Source organism: Protomyctophum parallelum, assembly GCF_964188405.1.
Source record: "Protomyctophum parallelum genome assembly, chromosome: 19".
In the NCBI taxonomy this organism is placed as follows: Eukaryota; Metazoa; Chordata; class Actinopteri; order Myctophiformes; family Myctophidae; genus Protomyctophum; species Protomyctophum parallelum.
The window spans coordinates 42,973,341-42,994,830 of record NC_139717.1 but is presented as its reverse complement, the minus strand read 5'-3'; the positions used below and the strand labels follow the sequence as shown (position 1 = coordinate 42,994,830).

Sequence of the window (21,490 nt, the reverse complement as noted above, 5' to 3'; positions counted from 1 at the left end):
ACCACTGCTCTACCACATACAGTTACAATAACATTTGCATAAGTTCCGGATTGCAGCTTTAATTGTATATATTTTACATTCATAGCCTAATTTATATTGTTTGGAAAAAGGCATGCATTATCTTCCACAGCTTACTGTAATGCTGGCGAGAAGACAGCTCTTAACAGTTACGTCTACTCTGTTTGGAAAGAGTGACAGCATGTACTCAGTCATACCACAAATCGTCAGGCAGAAACCACCTATGTCCATATTCTATGGGTTTTTTTTTCTTCCTGTAAATTAATGCTTTACTACGTCATCTTCTTTTCCCCTTCAGCATTTCCCTTCGCCACAGCAAATCATCTGCCTCCATCTCACCCTGTCCTATGGTTCCTCTTCTCTCACACCGACTAACTTCATGTCCTCTTTCACTACACCTATAAATCTTCTTTTTTGGTCTTCCTCTATGATTCCTGCCTGGCAGTTCCAACCTCAACATCCTTCTACCGATATACTCACTATCCTCCTCTGTACGTGTCCAAACCATCTCAGTCTGGCCCTGTCTGGCTTTATCTCCAAATTCCAAAACATCTGAAATGCGCTCTGCCTCCGATGTACTCGTTCCTGATCCTATATGCATCCTTGTTACTCCCAGAGAGAAGCTCAACATTTTAGTCTCTGCTACCTCCAGCTCTGCTCCCTGTCTTTTCCTCGACTGTCTCTAAGCCATACAACATAGCTGGTCTCATCACCGTCACTTTGCTACGTCATACCACACACAAAGGTACCGGTTATAGCAACAAAACACTAGATCTAGATCTGAATTAGACTTCTGAAAAGTATCAGTTCTGGACAGATGAGGTTTCCACCCGACAGCGACAAAATATGAAACCGTGATGACAAATAGGACTCAACAATCCTATAGTTGTCCTATTCCTATTTAACCCATTCTGACCCGAGATCAGATTCATACGAGGTTTCCGCCGGACACACACTGTTCTGATGAACCCATTCTGACCTGAGATCAGATTCTAAAAATGTCAGTCGTTCTTCGATTTTTTTCAAAAATAGCAGACCTACAAGCTCGTATCGCGCCACTCGGTGGCGCGATATGAGCTTGTAGATCTGCTATTTTTAAATAGCTAAAGCATAACATGATGCTGACACCAAAATGGTGCCCGGTCAGAATGGGTTAACTAAACTCCACCTAAACAATACAGTCTACAGTCCAGAACGTTTTTCTGCAAGCGAGCAATTTCTATCAGTGTTGTTGTTGTGCAGAGTTCTGCTTCCTGGACTGAACTACAAAGAGGGAATGTTATTTATTATTTATCTATCAAACAAGTTGTCACTGTACCGACAATCAATACGCCATTCAAGAGACCCGTAGTCAAAAGCAAACCAGTTAAATCTGCGTTATGAACACACAAAAGACAAAGAGCCAGTTGATTCATTGCAATGTCGTTGATCTAAAGGTTAATTTATCCATTTATAACTCTGAGAGGGTACAAATGTAACCAAATGGACACATAAGTGTCCATTTATTTTGGTTACATTTGTACCCTCTCAGAGTTAAATGACCACAGTGTAAGTGTTATAATAGTTTGGTCTAGATACCTAGGACGAAGATCTCTACGCCCATGTTTTTCAGCCTCCTGGCGTAACTCCCCACCTCGTCCTGGGACTTGCTGTCAGTGATGATCACGGCCACTTTGGGAAAGCCTTTCCTCGCGCCGGCAGCCTCAGTGAAGGTGTTCTTCAACAGGAAAACAAGGGCATCCCCTGTAGCACAGTGAATGGTGTTACTGTCCATTCTATGGACTATGGGTAACTCTTACGGCCATCATCATGATTATATCCATGACCATGTATCACCGTTTAACACTAATCAAGGACTAATAACACTCTTCTTTTTTTTTAAGATTATGACCTGTACCAGCAATATAGTGGTGAATAATGCCTTTCTGGAGTCTTGTAACAATTTGCACAAAAATGCACCAAATCACTGCATGATGATCCAAATAATTATTTTACTGCTAGGCCCAGTCTGTGAATCAAAGCTACACAATGTAAATGATATTGAGGTGGGTTAGGTTACGCAGGTAACCCCTGTTTTATAACGAACAGGCAAGACGGCTGCAGTTTGATTAATGAAACTATAGATGCATTGGATTTGTTTTCACGTCCGGATACCCCGTCCGCGCCTCCTCAGGAGACTTGGCTCACATCTGAACCCATTTGATTTTGGCGACTGCACGGCCTTCCGCATGAAAGGCATATGCTCTGAGTCTAACCACTACACTAGACGCATTGCACTACTGTATAGATGCATGATCGTGTCAAATAAATTGGCGTGACAGCTGAGAGGAGGTATTGTTTTAACGGGTACCAGTCATGGTGTTGCCTCCCTTGTAGGGCAGATTGCCGATGGCTCTTTGGAGGGCGCCCCGCGTCGTGTGCTGGTTCAGATTGAACTCTGCCCTGGTGTCGCTGCTGTACTGGACCACGGCCACTCTGGCCTTGTCCGGCCCCATCTCGAAGGCGCCGGCCACCGCCGAGATGAAACTGCGGATGTACTTGAAGTTGTCTCGGCCGACGCTCCAGGAGCCGTCCACCAAAAACACCAAGTCGGCGATGGCGCTGACCGAGCATTCTGGGAGAGGAAGGGGGGAGAAAGAGCAGGGTAAATAACTAAATATATGGATGTTGACAATGTATAAGTCGTCCCTTTTTGTCTGAATGCTTGCTGGACCCTAGTATAAAGTAAAGTGGAGAGAGAGAGAGAGAGAGAGAGAGAGAGAGAGAGAGAGAGAGAGAGAGAGAGAGAGAGAGATTAACAAGATTAATGTGTATCTACACAAGTAAATACAAATATTTGTATTTCAGACAAACATTAGAAGAGTCCCGATCACGTTTTTGCTCCACATCCGATTCCAGTCATTTGATTTTGAGACATGCCGATACCAAACTTTCCCGATCCAATCTTTATATTTGTATATACCACTTATGCCATATCACAATAACAAATATCTTAATGACTCTAGTCTAGTCTGTTGTGTTGCCTTTCAATTATTGAAAGGCATATTTGACTGTACTTTTATTAGAATGACTGTTGTGTTTTTTTTCTCTCTATGAAAGCATGGAATCATAGCAAAACACTTAAAGAGTAATCTCTCTCATTCAGAGAGAGTAGTACAGAGTACAGACACCTATGCCATCATACATAACAGGGGTTGCATTTCCTTTGTTTTCATCATAGGTGTCTTTCACGCCTCTGAATGTGACTAGTCTTTGTTTGATGATATCTGACTGGGACCAGAAGGAAAACAAACACAACGTTTTTTTACTAAATCTCATTGCTTATACATCTTTCTTTGATCTTTACATTAGACAATACATTAGACGATTCCGATCTTTTGAAAATTATCTGATCGGAGTCGAATTTCCGATCACCCGATCCGATCGGAAACTTTTTTGTAATCTTTACCCCTTGACCCTCATGTACCTCATGTAGCCTAACTGATCTACAAGCTCATGCCACGTTGCATCTCATGCTGACCACGTCAGGGCCAACACAGTGCACTTCCATATGTCAGCCTTTCCCTAGAGGGAAAGCAAGTGGAGTCACTCTATAAATAAGTCCCCCTCACTGTACAGTAGCACCAAGTTCCCTTACCTACCTGCGCCAAAGACGCTGAGGGGTGATTTCACCCTCCTGCGCAACAAGAAGGAAGTGCAATCTTAGAATCTTCAAAATGCACTACCCCACCATTTAAGCAAGACCGCAAGGCTTAAATGTAATTCCTTTGGAACAGATTCCTCAAACCTTCACTCTTAAGTGGGCATCAGTGCAGACTTGTTGACGGAGGGGAGTGGAGGAGTGAATCATGCACTCTCGTCGAGTGACAGCTATGGGAGACTCTCAATCATGGTGGAGAGTCACATCACAAAGCGAGGGGATGTGGGCCCTTTGAAGGCAGTGCAAGATCAATGTGTGAAGAGGGATTACTACAATGACTACCACTGTGTATACAGGCATGAAGCAGGATCAATGCACAACATGTCTGTATTTATTGAGCTGCTACAGGAACAATGGAAGCAGTAAATTATTTGACCCGAGGAAAAACTCCTGGAGAGATCCTCGCGTTTCCATGGCCTTGTGAGCCAACAAAGCATTATCTTTTTGGCCAAAGAAAACAGCACAGGGTTTGCCGTCAGGTATATTTATAAGTGAGCTGTAAAATGTGTCTCTTGGGGCAAACTGTGGTCCAACATGTTGTCCCCTATCATTTATAAAATGCATAATAATGTATGAGGGGAACCACCCCCTTAGCACTCACATACTGCTCAGGAATAATGGAAAACCAATCCATATCCTATTGGCAAACAACTTAGTACATGCAGTACCCTGAGATCATGACATAAGCAGGAGACATTTCATGTCGTAACTACAGTATGTTGGATGGAGAAACATGTTTATCTCTTGGTACTTAAATCCCTATCAGCACAATACGACTCAGTAGTGGTTTCCAAGCTGGACTGTATGTATTCAAACGCATCATTCTTTGAACCAAGTGACTACTTAACAGTCCAAGTTGCTGGTGTGAACTGGACTGGCGGCAAGCAGCAGAGCTCTTGTAAATCAGGGGCTCTGTAATGATTTCCACTTCCCTCAGCACTGTAGGGCTGGGTTCACATTCAGCTCCATAGCACCCAGAGGCCTGGATACAGCTGTTACCTCTACACCTACTACACCCCCCCCCCCCTCCCCCTCCCCCCAAACGCCCTACAACTGAGCATGTGAAAAACTCCCTCTGACGGGCATGACTGGCAGGCTGACTGCATGGAAGGCAACAAACCAAACTAATGACTAAACGCCTTTGGGAGTTGTATAGTCCACTTTTGAACGTTTTGCTATACAATGGAGTATTGTATGTGGATATGTGGAAACTCCCTTCGCTGTTGACCTAACACACCACATGGAACAAGCCCAATGGTAAACAAAGAGAGATCTAGAATGAACTGGGAAGGTTCTTGAAGAACTCAATGTACAATGATTCTTCTTTAGTTTGGTCAAGTCATCCTTGAGAATGGAGGTACATATCTGTGTGTGTCACTTCATGTCAAAGATTAATATTTGCATGCAGTGACTTACTGACTGAGTCCGTAAGCTGTGGTTTCCTGGGCGCTGCTCCATTGCTGCCACTTGACTGGACTAAAAATGAATAATGGAATAGCAATTAATTAAAAACAATGATGATTTGAAATCAGACACATCAGAAATCAATCTGCGTTTCCAACTAACTGTTTAATGTCATACTGCATAACATTCATTTTAGAAGTATTTTTGGCAAAACCTCTTGTCTGCCTATGTACTGTTAGAACTGTGATTCCCAGAATTCAGTTCTGTTGTGTATGTGGTCTATTTACACAACAGCGTAAGACCACAGAAGTACCACTACAAAATGAATGTTACAGTACAGGGTCCTAGAGACATTATTACTATGAAAAACAGCACGAGTCGCAAAGACGACTTATGTACGACTAATTATCTTGTGTGAGTGAGTGGGTGTCAATTTCTCACCACATTGTGGATTATATCACTTTGGAACAAGCCCTGGGCTTTTACAAGGAAGTTTCTTATGGAAATGTCCCTTTTGTGGATACAATGAGCAAAGCAAAAGCAAATCATACACTAATGGGCTGATGCAATCGGTTCTCCCAGATTCCTTTTGAATCTCTAGAGCTCGACTTGGCTGTGCGGGTTCTGTAAAACCATGTCCTGTATACTGTAAGGATGCCAAGAAGACCTCCCCTACCACAAGTATTCTCATAGCATTAGAGCATATGGTACTTTTGTCTGTACAATTCAGTAGAATGCAGATGTAATCAAATGGACCTGTCAGGGTCAATTTGATTAAAATCTTATATTTAGTTACAAATGGATAAATGAACACTATTTTACTGTGTAGTCTTTTCTTTCAGTGCAGGGAGGGAAGAATAATGAAATTATGTATATTTTTAATCCTACCATAATTGCTGGCATGTCCCAAAATTCACTGCATGGCTAGAAGAATGCGAATGAAAAATAAAAGCCTGGATACCGAGGCTAACTCGCCACGTGATTTTAGCGTTAACAAGACAACTCACCCCGTTTCTGTTTTCCTCCCAGAATTTTCCCCAGTGAGGGGTGGGAGAGGCTGGACAGCAGACGGCTGGACTTTGAATTTCTCTAACAATAAACTTTCATGACAGCAGACAGCTTAAGTACAAATATAATTTATGAAAAGCTACTACAGTTAAGTCTGTTCACAGAAGTTGTTGTAGGATATGTGGGGATTATCTGACGAGGTACCATTTGAGTGGGCAAAACCTTACATACTAAATAATACTATCTTGTTTATAGGGTCAATATAAGTAAAATAATATAGCCTTTCCAGTTCCACAGGAGTATCTTTTTATATTTTTCCAAAAATAATACAAACAGCCAATAGCATATTACATATTACTGGTGAAAATTCCGGGAGGAAACACGGGCAAGCACCGGGGTGAGTTGTCCAGTATTCATTTTAGGGGGTCCCCGGATGCCAGTTAAGTGACAATTTAAGGGGGGGAATGGGGGAAAAAATGCCATTACTGCCTCGAAAGTAATGAACAAACTATAGCCTACTATAAAAACTGGTCAAATTGTCAAATATTGTGAAAATAGCTGATCTACAAGCTCACAACGGCAGTAGATCGGCTATTTTCGGAATTTTTAGTTAAAATGTGATTATTTCCGGGGCTGACGTTCTGAAACATGCCAGTTGCACTGGCCTGCATGGGCCTTCATCAGGGTCAACTGTTGACCCTGATGAAGGCCCATGCAGGGCGAAACGCGTTCTACTTCAACTGGACAGAGCTGCCTTGGACCCTCTTTTAAGTTCGCCACCTTATACCTCCTTCCACAGTGACATTGACTCAAGGTATAGAACTTTTGAGGAAATCTTGTGCTTTGCTATATGAAACCAGGGGGGCAGTCAGACAGATATTTTGTGAAGCCACTAAGGAAATCGGGATTTCCTGTTGTGGCGCTGTCATTGGACCCAGAAAAACCCATAGCCCCATAGAAGTCCATGTATTTGGGCCCAACTTCACCTAGACTGTATTACCTTAATAAACATGGTCATGAATACTTTCTGCTTCCAGTCACTAGTTTAAAGTCTCATTTCTAATGTCATAATATTCTTTTTTGAAAATGATGGTCCCATTTATTAAATAAATGACCATAAAGTCGCGTATGTTCTGAGGGGCGTGGCTACCGTTACAGTCTATGATCTGGATTCCCCTCCCACTCGAGTCAAAATAAAAACCAACGGAGAAGAAGGGGGGAAGTCCCGCCTCGTTGTCTGGGCCAGCCAATGGCCAGCTGGGCCAAAACGGATCTAGAAAGATGGCGACTTACAATAACAGGCTTCATTTTACGTTCATGTTAGACCCGGAGAACGCTTTGTCCATATTTTTTACAGTCTATGTATGAAACCCTCTCCAAAGAGCACCTGTCTACAGTTTTCTCTACATAAAGGACCCACGTAGCGCTTCTTCTTTTCTTTTTTAATGCCAGTTGCACTATTTTACTAGCCAACCAAGTTTTTAGAATAGAACAAGGCTTCCATGTTCTTGGTCCGTCATGTGAGTGCGGAATCACCTTTGCGTTTGAGTAAATGGTTACGCCCCCCTCCTACTAGTAGTATGGGGTAAAGTACAGATTTAGACCGCGATGAGGGACACCGCCTCAAGCCAACTTGAGCCACGAGAGACACCACACCAGTTACCGTGTCGAATGTTGCGAAGTTCGCTTAGCCGACGCAGCCCTGTTCGAGTTGCAACACGATAGGCACAGAATACCAAATCATATGTTTTGGCGAGAGCGTTTGCCCCGACTGCCACTCAAAGTGGCTGCTGGCCAATCACAGCGTGTCCTTGCACAAGTGCACTGGCCAATCACAGCGTGTCCACACTCAAACGCGAAGGCGGATCTGCACTGTCAAAGTGAGACAAACTTTACCAGCATTTTGTAATTTCCCCCTTGACCGTTCATCACCATTATCAATGGCAGCATTACAGTAAGAATGCAGAATGACTCACTCGTGATCTGACCAGATATGGGTAGACTCTCTTCCGCTCCACTGTATGCTGATATTGTGACTGCATAATCCACATCTGGAGTCAACTCTGAGATTGACGTCTGCGTCGCAGAGGCAGGGAGTGCAAATTCTTTTATCGGTTCCGCTACAACCATGAACAAAGAAGACATTAGGGAACCGATAACAGATATTCACAATAGGCGACTGACTATACATGTATCAAGCTGTGCATAATACAATGGAAAAAAATTAAACTTGTTTTAAGTACAAAATATTGAGTATTACAGTAATTACTTTAAAACTAAATGTAAAACCTTCCTGACACAATAACAATGCAATACTGATACATTTAGTTTAGTGTAAAAGAATAATGATAAGATGAGAAGAGAAGATACCAAAATCTATGAAAATCTTTGCATCCTGTCCATTACATGTATCCAGAAGTTTATGACTTTATTTTATTTATTAATTCATTCATTTAAAAAGAACGTAATCCTACAGAGGTAAGTGTTCATGTGTGGATCTTTAGATAATTGCTTTATGGTGTCGTCCACTCACTGTAAACAGTTTTTGTATTGAGTTGTACTTGAAATGTACTGTAATTCTGCAAACTGCTAATAAATCAATCAATCAATAATGGCTGGGTGTGGCTAGTGTCGTCGGTGAGAGTGATTGCTCTTGTTAACACTTGTAATGTTACAGTCCAGGCATGCTGGGACCCGTAGTTTTAACGACTACCCACCTGTGTCTGAGGAAACTTGTATTCTGTAGCCCTCTATCCTAGAATATGGCCTTGTCCATGTCATTTGCACTGTGTTCTCATTTAAAATCTTAAATCTCAAATCTGATGGCGGATCAACTGTAAATAGAAAAGGGTTAACAAAGTTAATATCTTTGACATTGCAATGAGTGTATTTTAGGTGAAGTATGACATAGTAGCATTTTCCAACAATCAACACTTCAGGGATTGAAGTTATATTGTTCACTGTTGGGGCAAAACATACAGTACAGGCACGGTACAGTACAGAGGTAAACATATTATACAAGCATATTAATAATAGGAAGAAGCCATTTTGGAGGGAAAATGACATCCGTTTGAGCTGTCAAACTGCATGTGACCAGTAGCCACAGTCAACAACTCAAGCAACAGTCAGTGGGAGACAACCTTGTCTGCCGAAAGGACAGAACATTAGTGAACACAAACAGGATGGGAAAGATAACTCTAGCCATCACCCAAACCCGCCACCATAACAACATCTCTGGCGTCCCTATTTTGGAGTGTTTGTTTCAAATTATTTCAAAGACGTTTCTAAATATGTTATAACTGTTGAAGAATATTCACAATGAAACACATTGTGAACTTGGAAATTGGCTAATTTCACTATCTGTCGTCCGAGGAAGTAGCACTTTAAAACCCTATACTTTGTTGACCATGGTTCACCCCAGGGGTGTGTACACTGCTCCTTTATGCTATCTAATCTCTTTGCCGAAAAGAGACTATCTACAAGCTCACAACCCATCGCAAAACAGCAACGCCACACTTTGTGAGCTTGTAGATCTGCTATTTTTGTTTCACAATCGGTCACAAATGTTCGCTACATGTATGTGCACTGCGCAGAGGGATGCTATAGGGTTATTAGGTTGGTAACACGAGAAATTATACTGTCACTGAGAAAATGTTATGATTCCCACCCTGTACATGGAAACACAATATGGAACAGCTAACATAGCAGTCCATATGTCAATCCAATGTCCATGACACTGAATTGACGAACAACAACCCGTGATGTTGATTATACAATGGATAAGTATACGATCTTATTTTTCTATAACTGCACAAGTTCAGCGGTTCCATCCATTGCAAACCTCATAAAAGAATACACAATGCCATCCAGGACATGTGTAGATCTTTTTTTGTTTCACAAAGTTCTTACAGACATCTTAAGGTTATTTTAGCACAGGACCCAGTTTTAATAAAGTAGCCTATAACTTAATCCGATCCTTGTCACTTTGCTCTTTAAAACATGTTATTATTAACTCATGTGCATGGCATGGGCATTGACACCAACAGGCCCAAAACAAATATAGGGTCCTGGCCTATGGTCCTGGCAAATAGGGTGAGATTGACTGATTTACATGACATAAGAAAAAACAAAAAATTATGGAAGGAGGGAAAAATCAAAGGGCAAGAAGATAAACTCAATTCAAAACAAGATTTACTGACACTGAACTAACAAACTAAGCAACATGCACATGTACATGAAAAGTTGTTTGCAACAACTTGTTTGCGAGGGACAAACACCTCCATGTACACACATTGGACAACAAAATAGGAAATATTTTATAATGATATTCTTCAGGAAAAACACAATGACTGACTCATAACTGCCTAAGTTAACTAAGTATATACTGCAAATAAAACAGCTATGCATCTGTGAATTACTGTGTGGCAAGAGCATGCAACAAATATATAGACTGGGTGTAATGCATACACTATATTTAAGTTAAATGTAACCAGGCTAGCTAGCTATATAAGCAGTAATTGGGCATGTATTAATAGGCTAGTATGTGACTCTATAGAAGATTCCTAGCCCTGGTCCAGTAGCAGTAGCCTACGTTAGCGAGTTATCTTCCCTAACGCACTGGACCAGGGCAGAAGATTCAGGGGATGCTGTAAAATAATAATAGGCTAGAAGGTAAGTTGGCAGTTAAACGATGTACCAGAGCTAGAAGATAACCTTGAAACTTTGTGTCAAATCCCTGGGTAGGGTTATGGACTTATGGTAATGAAGAATATCATTGTAAAACATTGTCGCAAAGCCATGATAACTTTGACCGAGGGTGTGGGGTGTCAGTGAGAGCGGTACAGCAAAAATGGAGAACCACCAACCTGGCATATCAACTCAATGGACTGTGGTCGGCTCCGCTGTGTTCTCCAAATGGATCTATATATTTGGTCTTTCTTGGCCAAAACTACCCACATTTTGCCACTTTAAAAAAAGTCAAATGGACAAAAAAGAAGGAAGGGGCACCCCCCGGGCACGCACACCGAGAATGGACACACACAGGTGCTAGCCCGTGCCACGCATGGCTGTTACTCATTAGCTCTTTCTCTCTCGCTCTCGCTCGCTCACTCGAGCGCGCGCGCACACACACACACACACACACACACACACACACACAGTCACACGTGTATACGCCCTACGCTTGCGCGCGCGCATGACACGCACGGCACACACAGCCTACACGCACGAGCAAACACAATACCGTATCTTAAAAAAAGAAAGAAAAACATGATGATTAATTTACACAAGCACCTGTAGACATGTCTGCCTGCATAAAGGAGTTTGGAATGTGTCAACTAAAATATCCAATAGGCCTACATTTACAGTTTTCTCCCCGATACCGATAGGCCTATATAGTTTGTCTGGTCAGTGGTCACAGCATAAGACCATTCCATCTGAATCCAATCACTTTGTTTGACTCCCCCTGACCTTTTCCAAGCAGCCATCCAGGTTGTGGCCTGGCGCTGGGCATTACAGGGGATCATTAGGGCGCATGATGGTACTATGGTAGCTATGCAACAGAAACGAGACACTGTGCATGACGACATGTATTTTATTCTGAGGGGTTTATTCTGAGGTTTTGGACTCTGACAGAATGTATCCGCAGAGGCTCACTGACTGGACCACATTTTCTCTGTCTAACGTCTCAGACCTCTGGAAAATAAGTCATATTTTGTCTTTCCGTTCCATCAAGACAAAAAGGACAAAGGAGGGAAACTTGGCCGCCGTTCTCTCTCTCTCAGTCTCTCTCGTCCAGTGGATTTTTCTGGAATCGTCTGTTTTTTGGCAGATGGTGAGCCCCTCCTAGTGTAAGAAAAATAAACGGCAGCTACCTATTCCTGGATGTCCTTCCAACCAATGACTGTTATAGGCCTACTATATCGTTTGTCTTTCATCTAGCTGTCCGTTTCCCACCCTATGGCCCTAGGCGAGGCCGTGGAAATCTAAATTCAGATCACTCCAGATTTTCCGATTAACTGTGCGGTCATTCTCGATTTCGGAATTTCGGATTAAGTTTTTGGTAATAATTAACTCGCCTTTTCAATTGACAATTAACTTATTCAATTGACTCTGCCTGTTTGACAGGCATGACCGACTTGTCAAAAGATAATGCTCTTCCAACCAAGTCCAACATACATAACATTAGGCTAAGTAGCATTTATAACAAACTTCCAAAACACATTTTCATTCATTTGTTTTTTTTATTCACATCACCTAACATTGGCACGCTTGTACAATCGCACCCCACCAAGTAAAGCAGCACTGGCTGGGAGTACGCGTGGTTTGTTCAAACTAAAGAGAATTGAGAGGGGTAGGCTATAGGCTATGGAGAGAGAAGAGATGGAGGGAGTCATGGAGAGTGAATAAAAATGAACTTTACCTGAATCCTGGGCCTGAGCGGAGGAGAGAAGCAGCACTGCGAGCAGAGCAGCTGCTGCCGGAGACATCAGCCTTATCTTCATGTTAACTCTCTGCTCTCAGCAGCGCATGAATGAACCTGCATGCGACGAGAACGAGCTATTAGGCTATACGCATGGATCTTATTAGCCTTAGCCTTGATATACTTGACTGACTAAATTAGCCTATACGAGATTGTACACTGAGTGTCAATTTATATCTCTCGGTTTTACAAATGGATAAATTAACACTGACGATTAGGCTATATTTCGGGAACATTCTGAGGACATCTGTGGAAATGGGTGTCATTCTGATCAGATTGACTGACAAATCCACCATAAAAAAAACAGCTATACCGTGGTTATTAATTTCAATCAGTTTTCCATGCTATAATGGCGCCAGTGGATGAAAATACAAAGCACTGTCAAATTGTCCTACATAACAGTTCTCCACCAACAGCCTAACATTTACAATAATAAAGTATCAAGATTGTTGAGAAGGTATATCTCTAGGTATCTTGCGAGGCATCTCCATTCTCTGTAAGACTAGACTGTATTTAAAATGTCAATCAAATAAAAAAAATATAATTCATTAAGAATATACAACTTCTAGTGTGGCAAACATTTGGAGTCAAACCACATTTTGAGATTAAAATCTCCATAAAGGTTAGAATAACCTGACTCCAAATTCTGGCGCTGTGCGCAATTACGCACGCCACGGCACTACCAAAAAAAAGTAGGAGTAGGAATAAGGTAATGCATAATAAGTAGGTTATAGGACACATTAAATAATGTAACATTTTGACAGTATAGGAGGCTGATAGGTTGCTATGCCATTTAAAAATAAATCTCCCCGCAATAAAGGCTATTCAATTTTACAATAACGCGTGGCCAAAAATGGAGCCTATAGACGCAAAAGAAAAACATGCAACACTGACCTATAGCAGAGTGTTGTTGAGTGTAGCCTAATCAATAGTTTGTTTTTAAAGCAGTTTTGTAGGCTACCCCGTCTGTGAAAACGATGTCCGTTTATCACGGGAGAGGATGGTCCAGTCAGTGGGAAAGTGTGAGCTCAACTGGTGCGGTTCCCAGGCGAGTCGGCCAGCCTCTTTCCAAGTGGGAAGAATCCCTTCACAATCTGCTACTTAATAGGGGGCTGCTCCCAACGCTCCCTTCACCCGCCGCACGCTGACAAACTCCTCGGTGTCAATTTAACTCTGCGAGTGTACAATGGAACCATTCTGGTTCCATTTGTACTCTCCCAGAGAGCTCCATGGATTTTTACAGTGTGCACGCTTACGACAGCCAGAGAACCAAATGATGTGTAGCTCTGTGAAAGTGGTGGGGAGACACATTCGGAAACTTTTACATAGTTCTCTGCATTCCATTGGGGTGATGATGGGCTCCTGCGTGTTTTCAGTAACAAAAAAAGGAGACATATTAAAGTTCTGCTTTCAGGAAAGCGGGAGGTGTGTTGAGCTTAGCCTAGCCTACTGTTTATGTGAATCAATGGGGGAAAAAATCATATCCATTGATTGGACGTTCCAAGTTCCCCGTTTAAAGCAGTTGATTTACAGAATTTTACAAATTCACAAGTTTAATTTCACTTGGCGAAGTTGCGACCTTATGTTGTGTGACTTGTCATGTTAGTTTTGTCTACACATTAACTGGAAAATAGTTTATAATTGTATAATTGTATATGTTAACAGCTTTTTGCCGGTTTTCAATGGGATCTACTGTGGCGTAATTGATTTCATGTGGCAGGGTGATGCAGAGAATCCGTATCACGGGATAATGGTTCTTAAAAGGACCGTTAGATTCGTTTGAAAACAGCGCTCTCTAGTGGCAAGGGTCTAAATGTGTAATGATGCGCATCAGTAGTAAGGTTTGTACAAGTTTAAAGTCTCACTGTTTTATATACATCTCCTTTATTAATTGCAGTTTGTCAGTTGTCTCTTCCTCTCATTACACAACATAAACTAATTTGGCCATTATGAGAATAGAAACAAAATACATTAAATAGGCTATAACAACCGGATACTTATGGGGTGGCTGTGGATCAGGAGGTAGAGCAGGACGTCCACTGATCCGTGTGTCAGTGGTTCGAATGCCGGGAACTTCTGTCCACATGTCAAAGTGTCCTTGGGCAAGACACTGAACCCTACATTGCCTCCAATGAGTCGGACGGTGCTAGCTTGACACCATTGGTGTGGAAAGTGAGGACGCTGGCGTTGACTGTTCGCCGATTCACCTCCCAATGTCTGAATGGAGCATTGTAAAGCGCTTTGAGCACTTGGAAAATCGCTATCAAAATGCAATTATTTACTTGAGAGCATTCTTCCCAAAACAGGCCAAATTCTCTCAAATAGGCTAAATTGATTATCCGGAGCCGGAGATTAGGAACTTGAAAATTACTATTTTCTGCGCAAGTAAAGCAGATCTAGTATTTACAGGGTAGGCCTATGCTTTGTGGAACAAATCTATGGTTGGTTTAAAACAGAAACTTTTGTTAAAAACAGAACCATTTTCATTAACGTCTTCACATTTTGTCTTGGGTATATTTTCAGCCAGCAAGGCTATAACTCAATTCAAAATAATATATACCCAATTTAACTTAATGTATGCATTGTGTTCTAAATGCTATGTTTTCCCTACTTCACATTTTGGGAAAGGCTCAGGGTGCCTTCTCCCAACTCTGATCTATCTGGAGATCAAAGCAATATAGCCTTAAAACAAAGATGCTTCTATACAACAGCAATGTCAAGTCTGTCCTGCTGTATGGATCCGAGAGCTGGAGAGTGGTCAAGACAGACACAAGGAGAATAGAAGTATTCCATAACAGATGCCTCAGACGTATATGTCAGATCTTTTGTCCGAACAGAATATCAAACAATGAACTGTATAAACAAACAGGGAGCCGGAGCATTACCAAGGACATTACACACAGACGCCTAAGATGGCTAGGACATGTACTGAGAATGGAGCAGGACTGCATCACAAAGGTGGCTTTAAGATGGACACCACCAGGAAAAAGAAAACCTGGGAGGCCCAAGACCACCTGGCGCAGAACTGTGACGCAGGAGCTGGAACAGATGAACCTGTCCTGGGGAGAGGCGCAACATGCTGCCAGGGATCGGATGAAATGGAGAGTGCCTTATTGAAGCCTTATGTCCCATTGGGGACGAAGAGGAGTAAGTACTATGGAATGAGACTCTCGGACAACATTGTATTTCATAAGTCATCAGAACCACACTTCTTTTCTGAACTACTGGGAGAAACCGATTAATTAACTGACATGGCTGGAAAGGACAGACCCGATTGTGACAATTGCATTTGATGTCATTTTTCAGACATCCAAACACATTAGTTCAACATAAACAAGACGTTATGATGAGGCATTTTTATTGGTCCTCAGGTATACAGAGTACAATAAATAAATATTGATCCCATGAACATGAAACAAAATCCCATCGTTTGTGACAAAGACCTTTTTACAATGACCAGCAGTGTGCTGGTGTATAAACACAGGTAAACATCCTTGGTGGTTGATTCACTATTCTTTCTTCTGTGGGGAGCAAGCCTTCAACAGTTGATATACCACTCCTCCTGCTCCTGCAAAGAAATGGTAAATGCAATCACAATAGTTGGCCAATTACACCAGCTGTATGGGAGGTGGCATATGAACAAATTAAGTGATCATTATTTAGTTTAAATATCTCTATTCTGATAGAAATCACTGCTGCCACACCCAAAACAGGGATTGCACTCGTCTACTCCAATCCACAAATTAATCACAAAAGCACAACATTTGCAGTCGTGTGGCAGTGCCAAGTCCAAGCATTTAAACTACTACTGCCCCACTAGTTTTTAAAAGCTTTAGCATCATTCTTAACAGTTTGCGATGCTTGCTCAACAATGAACGTGAGGCATTGTAAGCTTTGTTGTTTGCATGGTTTCCAAAGTCAAATACCTGATTTGTGAAGACATTTATGAAAAGCTCAAATAAACTCACCCAAGATAGTGAGAGTCATCGTTGCCCTGTAAAGCAGTGCATCTCCACTCCCTCCTTTCAAATGGACCGGGATTCCATTGTCGTCCTGTTCAAAAGAAGCAAAAACAAAGAGCTCAATAAGTTGACAGTTGTAGAATATTATAATCAATGAAATAGCAACAACCATGCATGATTCAGATATGTCAACTCCAAATAAAGTATAATTTAAGCAGTTACCAATACCAGGGTGGGACATTAACACCAGCCAAGAAGAATATTGTTACATTTTGTATATGGTTGTTGAATTACTCTCCCCAAACAGTTAATTTGGCACATACCCAACCTACCCATGGCTTGTAAAGACTATAAAGGAGCATAAATATCTGGAGACGGTCCAATCCAAACCAACCAGATTTGCAGGTAACCAACCATTGTTTAACTGGCAAAATAGTTTAAGTGGTTAGTGCATTTTGGTAGCCATAACCCATAACAGCTGTAGATGGTGGATTTCCAATCCTGGTTGCCCCCCCACTACAATGATCAGACACTACATGATTAAGGAAGACCGATCCCTTCATTCACTCTTGTAAAGGTAACAATTAATAGCCAACTCCAAATTGCATGCATAGTTAGTATCCACCCGGTTGATGCTGTAAAACATCAAGCTACTTATCTTTGAAGCTAACATAACTGATAACTGAAGTTCATAGCTTCACAGGAGGAACCTGAACAGCAGACATAGAAATTTAGACCATTCACTTCCACTTCCACTTCCACTTCACACACACACACACACACACACACACACACACAAAACTGGATATAATACCGCCATTACGCCATACAAAGACAAAGTGCAGTAACTATGAAAATAATTATCTGATAAAAGGCTTAAAACAAAGTCTTTCAACTGGCCAGTTAAAGGGGGCTATCGATTTAATATATAGTAACATTGCACTAATTGCAGTACACGAAACGTGTTAATATCATGAAAATCAAATGTTCTTATAAGGTGTGGGGCCGCCAAATAGCTTCAAAGCACCGTGGCATAGATTGAACCAGTCTGGTAGAACTGGAAGAGTCTGTAGATGGAACAACATTCAAAAATGTATTCCCTCATTTGGTGTCGAGTTATGGTGGTGGCGAGTGCTGTCTGGAACGCATTGGTCCAAAACATCCATAGGTTAAATCCTTCGACATCTCATATCAAAGCATGGGAAGATGATCTAGGGGCCCCATGAGCAGATGAGGAATGAGATACGTCTAGGGCTCATAAAATCCATTTTTCTATATGCACAAACCATGCATTGATACAGTTCAAAGTGCTACGTACATACAGTACATCGGCTGCATTTTTCAAAAGCTAACCTTGAAAGAATCTCAACATTTTAGTCCTGTATGTGACATGTGTTGGTCTTGACTCGTCCAACACTGACACTATTCCATCTTTGGTGAACCATCAGAGTTGGGGTGAAAAACCTTGTTCACATGCAGAAAGTAATTGCTTTTTATTTAAGTGGAAGGATGCAACACCTTCATGGCCAGCCAGTGGATCGAAGATATGATGCGGAATATACAATTGGAATAAATAAGATGTACTTTCAATGGCCCCAGAGGCATGGAGACTTTTCTGTGCTTATCCTAACGGCGAAAGTAAGTTCCTCCATTTCGTATATGTTTCGTACAATGGCTGTCCACTCTCCCTTCTTAGGCGGGCTTTTATCTAGCCACTTTTTGGTTATTGCCTTTTTTGCTGCCACTAGCAGTATTTTAAGAAGGTATTTGTCTGGGGTATTCCTCTGGTATGTTACACAGATAGACACTTGTAAATTCAAATTCAATCTCAAAGCCCATTATTGCATTAATGAGGCATGGAGACTTTATGAATAGCCTGCCTAACCTGGAACTACAACTACCTATCTGTACCCACTGTCTGTGCTACTACTGTCATACTGGACTTTTGTGTGCATTTTGTCGTTTTGTGCACGACCTTCACAGCCATCGAATGAGTGATTTCTTTCAACCACAATTTCCAATTGTATATTGATATATTGTATATTGATTCGTATATATTGTAAAACTAGCTACTGCCAGTTGAGTTAAGCAATATTTGTGACTGAAGATCCTACCATTGAAACCTAAGCATTTGAATTGTCCATGTTTCTACACATATTTACTGTCTGAGGGTTATTTTCTTTAATTTAATCTGTATAAGCTTCTGAGCACTGTAAAGGAATTGGATAATCATTAACATTATATGACTGATTAAACACTTTACATAGATAGCAGATGAATATACACAACTAATAACTCTGAACATGTATAAATTAAACAAAATGGCTGTGAACATTTGTACACTTTCAAGACTTGGATTAAAAGGTAGGGCATAAAGTGATATTTTTTGGTTTAAACAAAAAAGTAGTTGTTAAAGGTTTAAGCACTATATTCTGATAGTAATCATTTTTCCGTAATAAAAGTCTACTCGTCCTCCAGCTCTTTAACAGAAAACATTTTCAGGTGGGTTGCCAATTTCAGCCATCCAGGAGAGCTTCAATTTTATAGTGTTATACAGTTTTGTTGAAGCTAGACTTTCAACACTGTCCCCACTCACCAACCATTGACATGCCATAGATCCAAACAGAAAATTCCCTTGTGTTAAACTCACCAACATTGCAGCTGTACAGAAAATTATCCTCCCATCTGCAAAGTTGTTTCATAAAATGTAATGTAATGTAAGATAATAAATAGACATAGTTATGAGCTACTTTATCAATAATTCCATGCAGGTGATTTATTATTATTTTAATGGTTCTAGTTTGGAAGTGTTCGTTGGAAATCACTCAGTCTCAACTAAGTCCTGATTAGATAAAATGTGTATCCTGACCTGAACATGCATTTCCTGTTTAAGAGGAGGGAGTGGGGAGACACACAGGTACAGGGTGCAGTATTGTTATGGAGCAAAGACTGAGTCACTGTGGTGTAGTCTACTCTACACCATGAGTAGAGAATCAGAATAAAGAGTCAAGACAAATGTGTTATTTATTATTTTAACAAACAAAATATATATAATCACTTACCCTACCTTATTAATTTACATTGATTTAAGTTGCCATATAAATTGTTTTACCTGGAAGAGTTTCTGTTTCTGGGGGACCTTATTTTCAAACTGGCGGCGCGCGCTACTGGCGATGGTCCGCCGCGACGCCTGCTGGAGAGTCTGCAAAACGACACAACATTTGACAAAAATACAAAATATTTAACATTTAAAAACAACAAAGCTGTTTCAACTATACTATTTCATCACACAGTGGTGTATGCTTTAGCTTCAAACAGAAATGCCCAGTGAAGCCGTCCGGGTATAGCTATAGGATATCAATGAATTAAATAGCAGTCTCGTCTGTGGAACCTTGTCCTGGTTTGACCCCGTCGATAAACTCAACCACAACACTGACAACAGCAGAATCATTATACTAGAACACGGGCTGTGACCCACATCGTTTTTCCCATTAATTAAGCGATATTCAACTGCTCTGGTAAAAACCACAGCAGTAGCATTAGAATAGGCTCGAAATAAAAAGGTTGGTCTTACAAGTAAATGTCTGAACATCTTCACAAGGACAGCTGAGGACAGACCAAGAGGGAAACGCCACTTCCTGCTGCTGCTTTTGACTTCTGCTGTTCTGCCTACTGCTTTACTGTTAACGGCAGATAAGGCGCACAGTGCTGCCCTCTAGAGGAGTGGTTCTCAACCAGTGGTCCGGGGACCACCAGTGGGGGGTTCCAGGTGGTCCCCAGCTAAATGATGGAGAGTTGGTAACCAAATGGACCCTTATATAGATCTTTAACTCTAATTGAATCTACTTTAATCTTTTACTTATAGTGTAAAATGATGTATGCTCTCAAGAGTTAAATTGTTGTTGGACATAATTATGCATTACTTAATTTACAAGAAGTCTACACAATTACAGAATGTAGAAGAATTGTTATTTTTGATCAAAGTTTGCCAGTTATCTCTCTGACAACAAAATATTTTGGGTCTGAGTGGCTATAAATCTCATCAAATGGTGGTCCGTGGATCAAATGCCAAAGAAATGTATGTACGTGCTACACTGCTATACAACAGGACAAGTAAGATGTGTATTGGTATAGATAGAGGGTATTCACATGCATAAAGTGTGTGGCAAATCGAGTGACAAAGTGAGTGGTAAAGTGAGTTTAACGTTGTAATGCAATCAGATTTTTCATATGGGCCAGAAAGTAGTTTTTTGCCACTCAGTAGAGTAGGCGTTCCTGCATATAACGTACATCCCAGGTACGGTGCTGATGTCATGCACATAGCCTCTATTGGTGTCATTGGATTGGATGTCATGATGACATCCTTCTGTGTGTGTAAATGGGTGATACACACACCATCAGTCAGTCAGTAGGCCAGAGAAGAAAGTAGACAGATAAATAAGACCAAATCAAATACAGCAGCCATGGAGAACCTGGCAGAATGGTGAAATCCATCAAGGACTTCTGCAAGAAATATGGGAGGGGAAGCATTGCCCCTGGTGCTACATTTATAGCTCACTACATTTATAACTCACCTTAGAGTTGAGAACAGCAGGTTATAAGGCAGTAGAGTAGTTGTGAAGCTAGGATACACACCGTACATACACCAATGGAGAGAGAAAACAAGAACTAGAGGGCAAGTACAGGGATGCTGAGAACCACTAAATACACTCTGTAATTTTACTACTAATTTATTGAGATTATTTCATGCTTTTGAAGTTGCTGACATTTTGCTGTGCTACAAAGAAATATGCAATTGTTTGACGGTTTATGGTTTACACAAATGTTAAGAGTGCTGAACTGCAATTGGACCAGATCCTACTCATCTGCAAGGAGTCAGCTTTTTGGCAGTGAAGATCTTTGGACAATTTCCTGTTT

General features: G+C 41.2%; 2 protein-coding genes across 16 annotated transcripts in view; both read right to left on the bottom strand.

Annotated features, from left to right (window-relative positions):
* Positions 1-13,696, bottom strand: part of col12a1b (collagen, type XII, alpha 1b) — a 168,410-nt gene extending 154,714 nt beyond the window's left edge. For 11 of the 15 annotated variants that reach the window (XM_083790291.1, XM_083790277.1, XM_083790278.1 and 8 more), the window contains exons 1-7: positions 13,506-13,696; positions 12,552-12,668; positions 8,848-8,964; positions 8,107-8,250; positions 5,135-5,194; positions 2,369-2,632; positions 1,597-1,761 (exon numbers count right to left, since the gene is read on the bottom strand). In XM_083790291.1, coding sequence (XP_083646417.1) covers positions 1,597-1,761; positions 2,369-2,632; positions 5,135-5,194; positions 8,107-8,250; positions 8,848-8,964; positions 12,552-12,633 — 832 coding nt within the window. In that variant the 5' untranslated portion in view covers positions 12,634-12,668; positions 13,506-13,696. The remainder of the gene's footprint in view (positions 1-1,596; positions 1,762-2,368; positions 2,633-5,134; positions 5,195-8,106; positions 8,251-8,847; positions 8,965-12,551; positions 12,669-13,505) is intronic. The other 4 variants (XM_083790280.1, XM_083790281.1, XM_083790282.1 and 1 more) reach the window with 1 other exon arrangement.
* Positions 13,697-15,952: 2,256 nt separating this feature from the next.
* LOC310876461 (cytochrome c oxidase subunit 7A2, mitochondrial-like) lies at positions 15,953-20,271 on the bottom strand. Its single transcript, XM_083790002.1, has 4 exons — positions 20,148-20,271; positions 19,686-19,775; positions 16,580-16,664; positions 15,953-16,179 (listed from the first exon to the last, which is right to left on the bottom strand). The coding sequence occupies exons 1-4, from the start codon at positions 20,163-20,165 to the stop codon at positions 16,121-16,123; spliced, it is 252 nt and encodes an 83-aa protein (XP_083646128.1). The 5' UTR covers positions 20,166-20,271; the 3' UTR covers positions 15,953-16,120.
* Positions 20,272-21,490: the final 1,219 nt, after the last annotated feature.

Bases quoted from the DNA above. Each gene is read 5' to 3' on its own strand.
- LOC310876461 (XM_083790002.1), bottom strand. The intron at 16,665-19,685 runs GTAAAACAATTT...TCTTTTGAACAG, and splicing joins AGAAACAGAAACTCTTCCAG to GACGACAATGGAATCCCGGT. The intron at 16,180-16,579 runs GTGAGTTTATTT...ATTTCTTTGCAG, and splicing joins GATGACTCTCACTATCTTGG to GAGCAGGAGGAGTGGTATAT.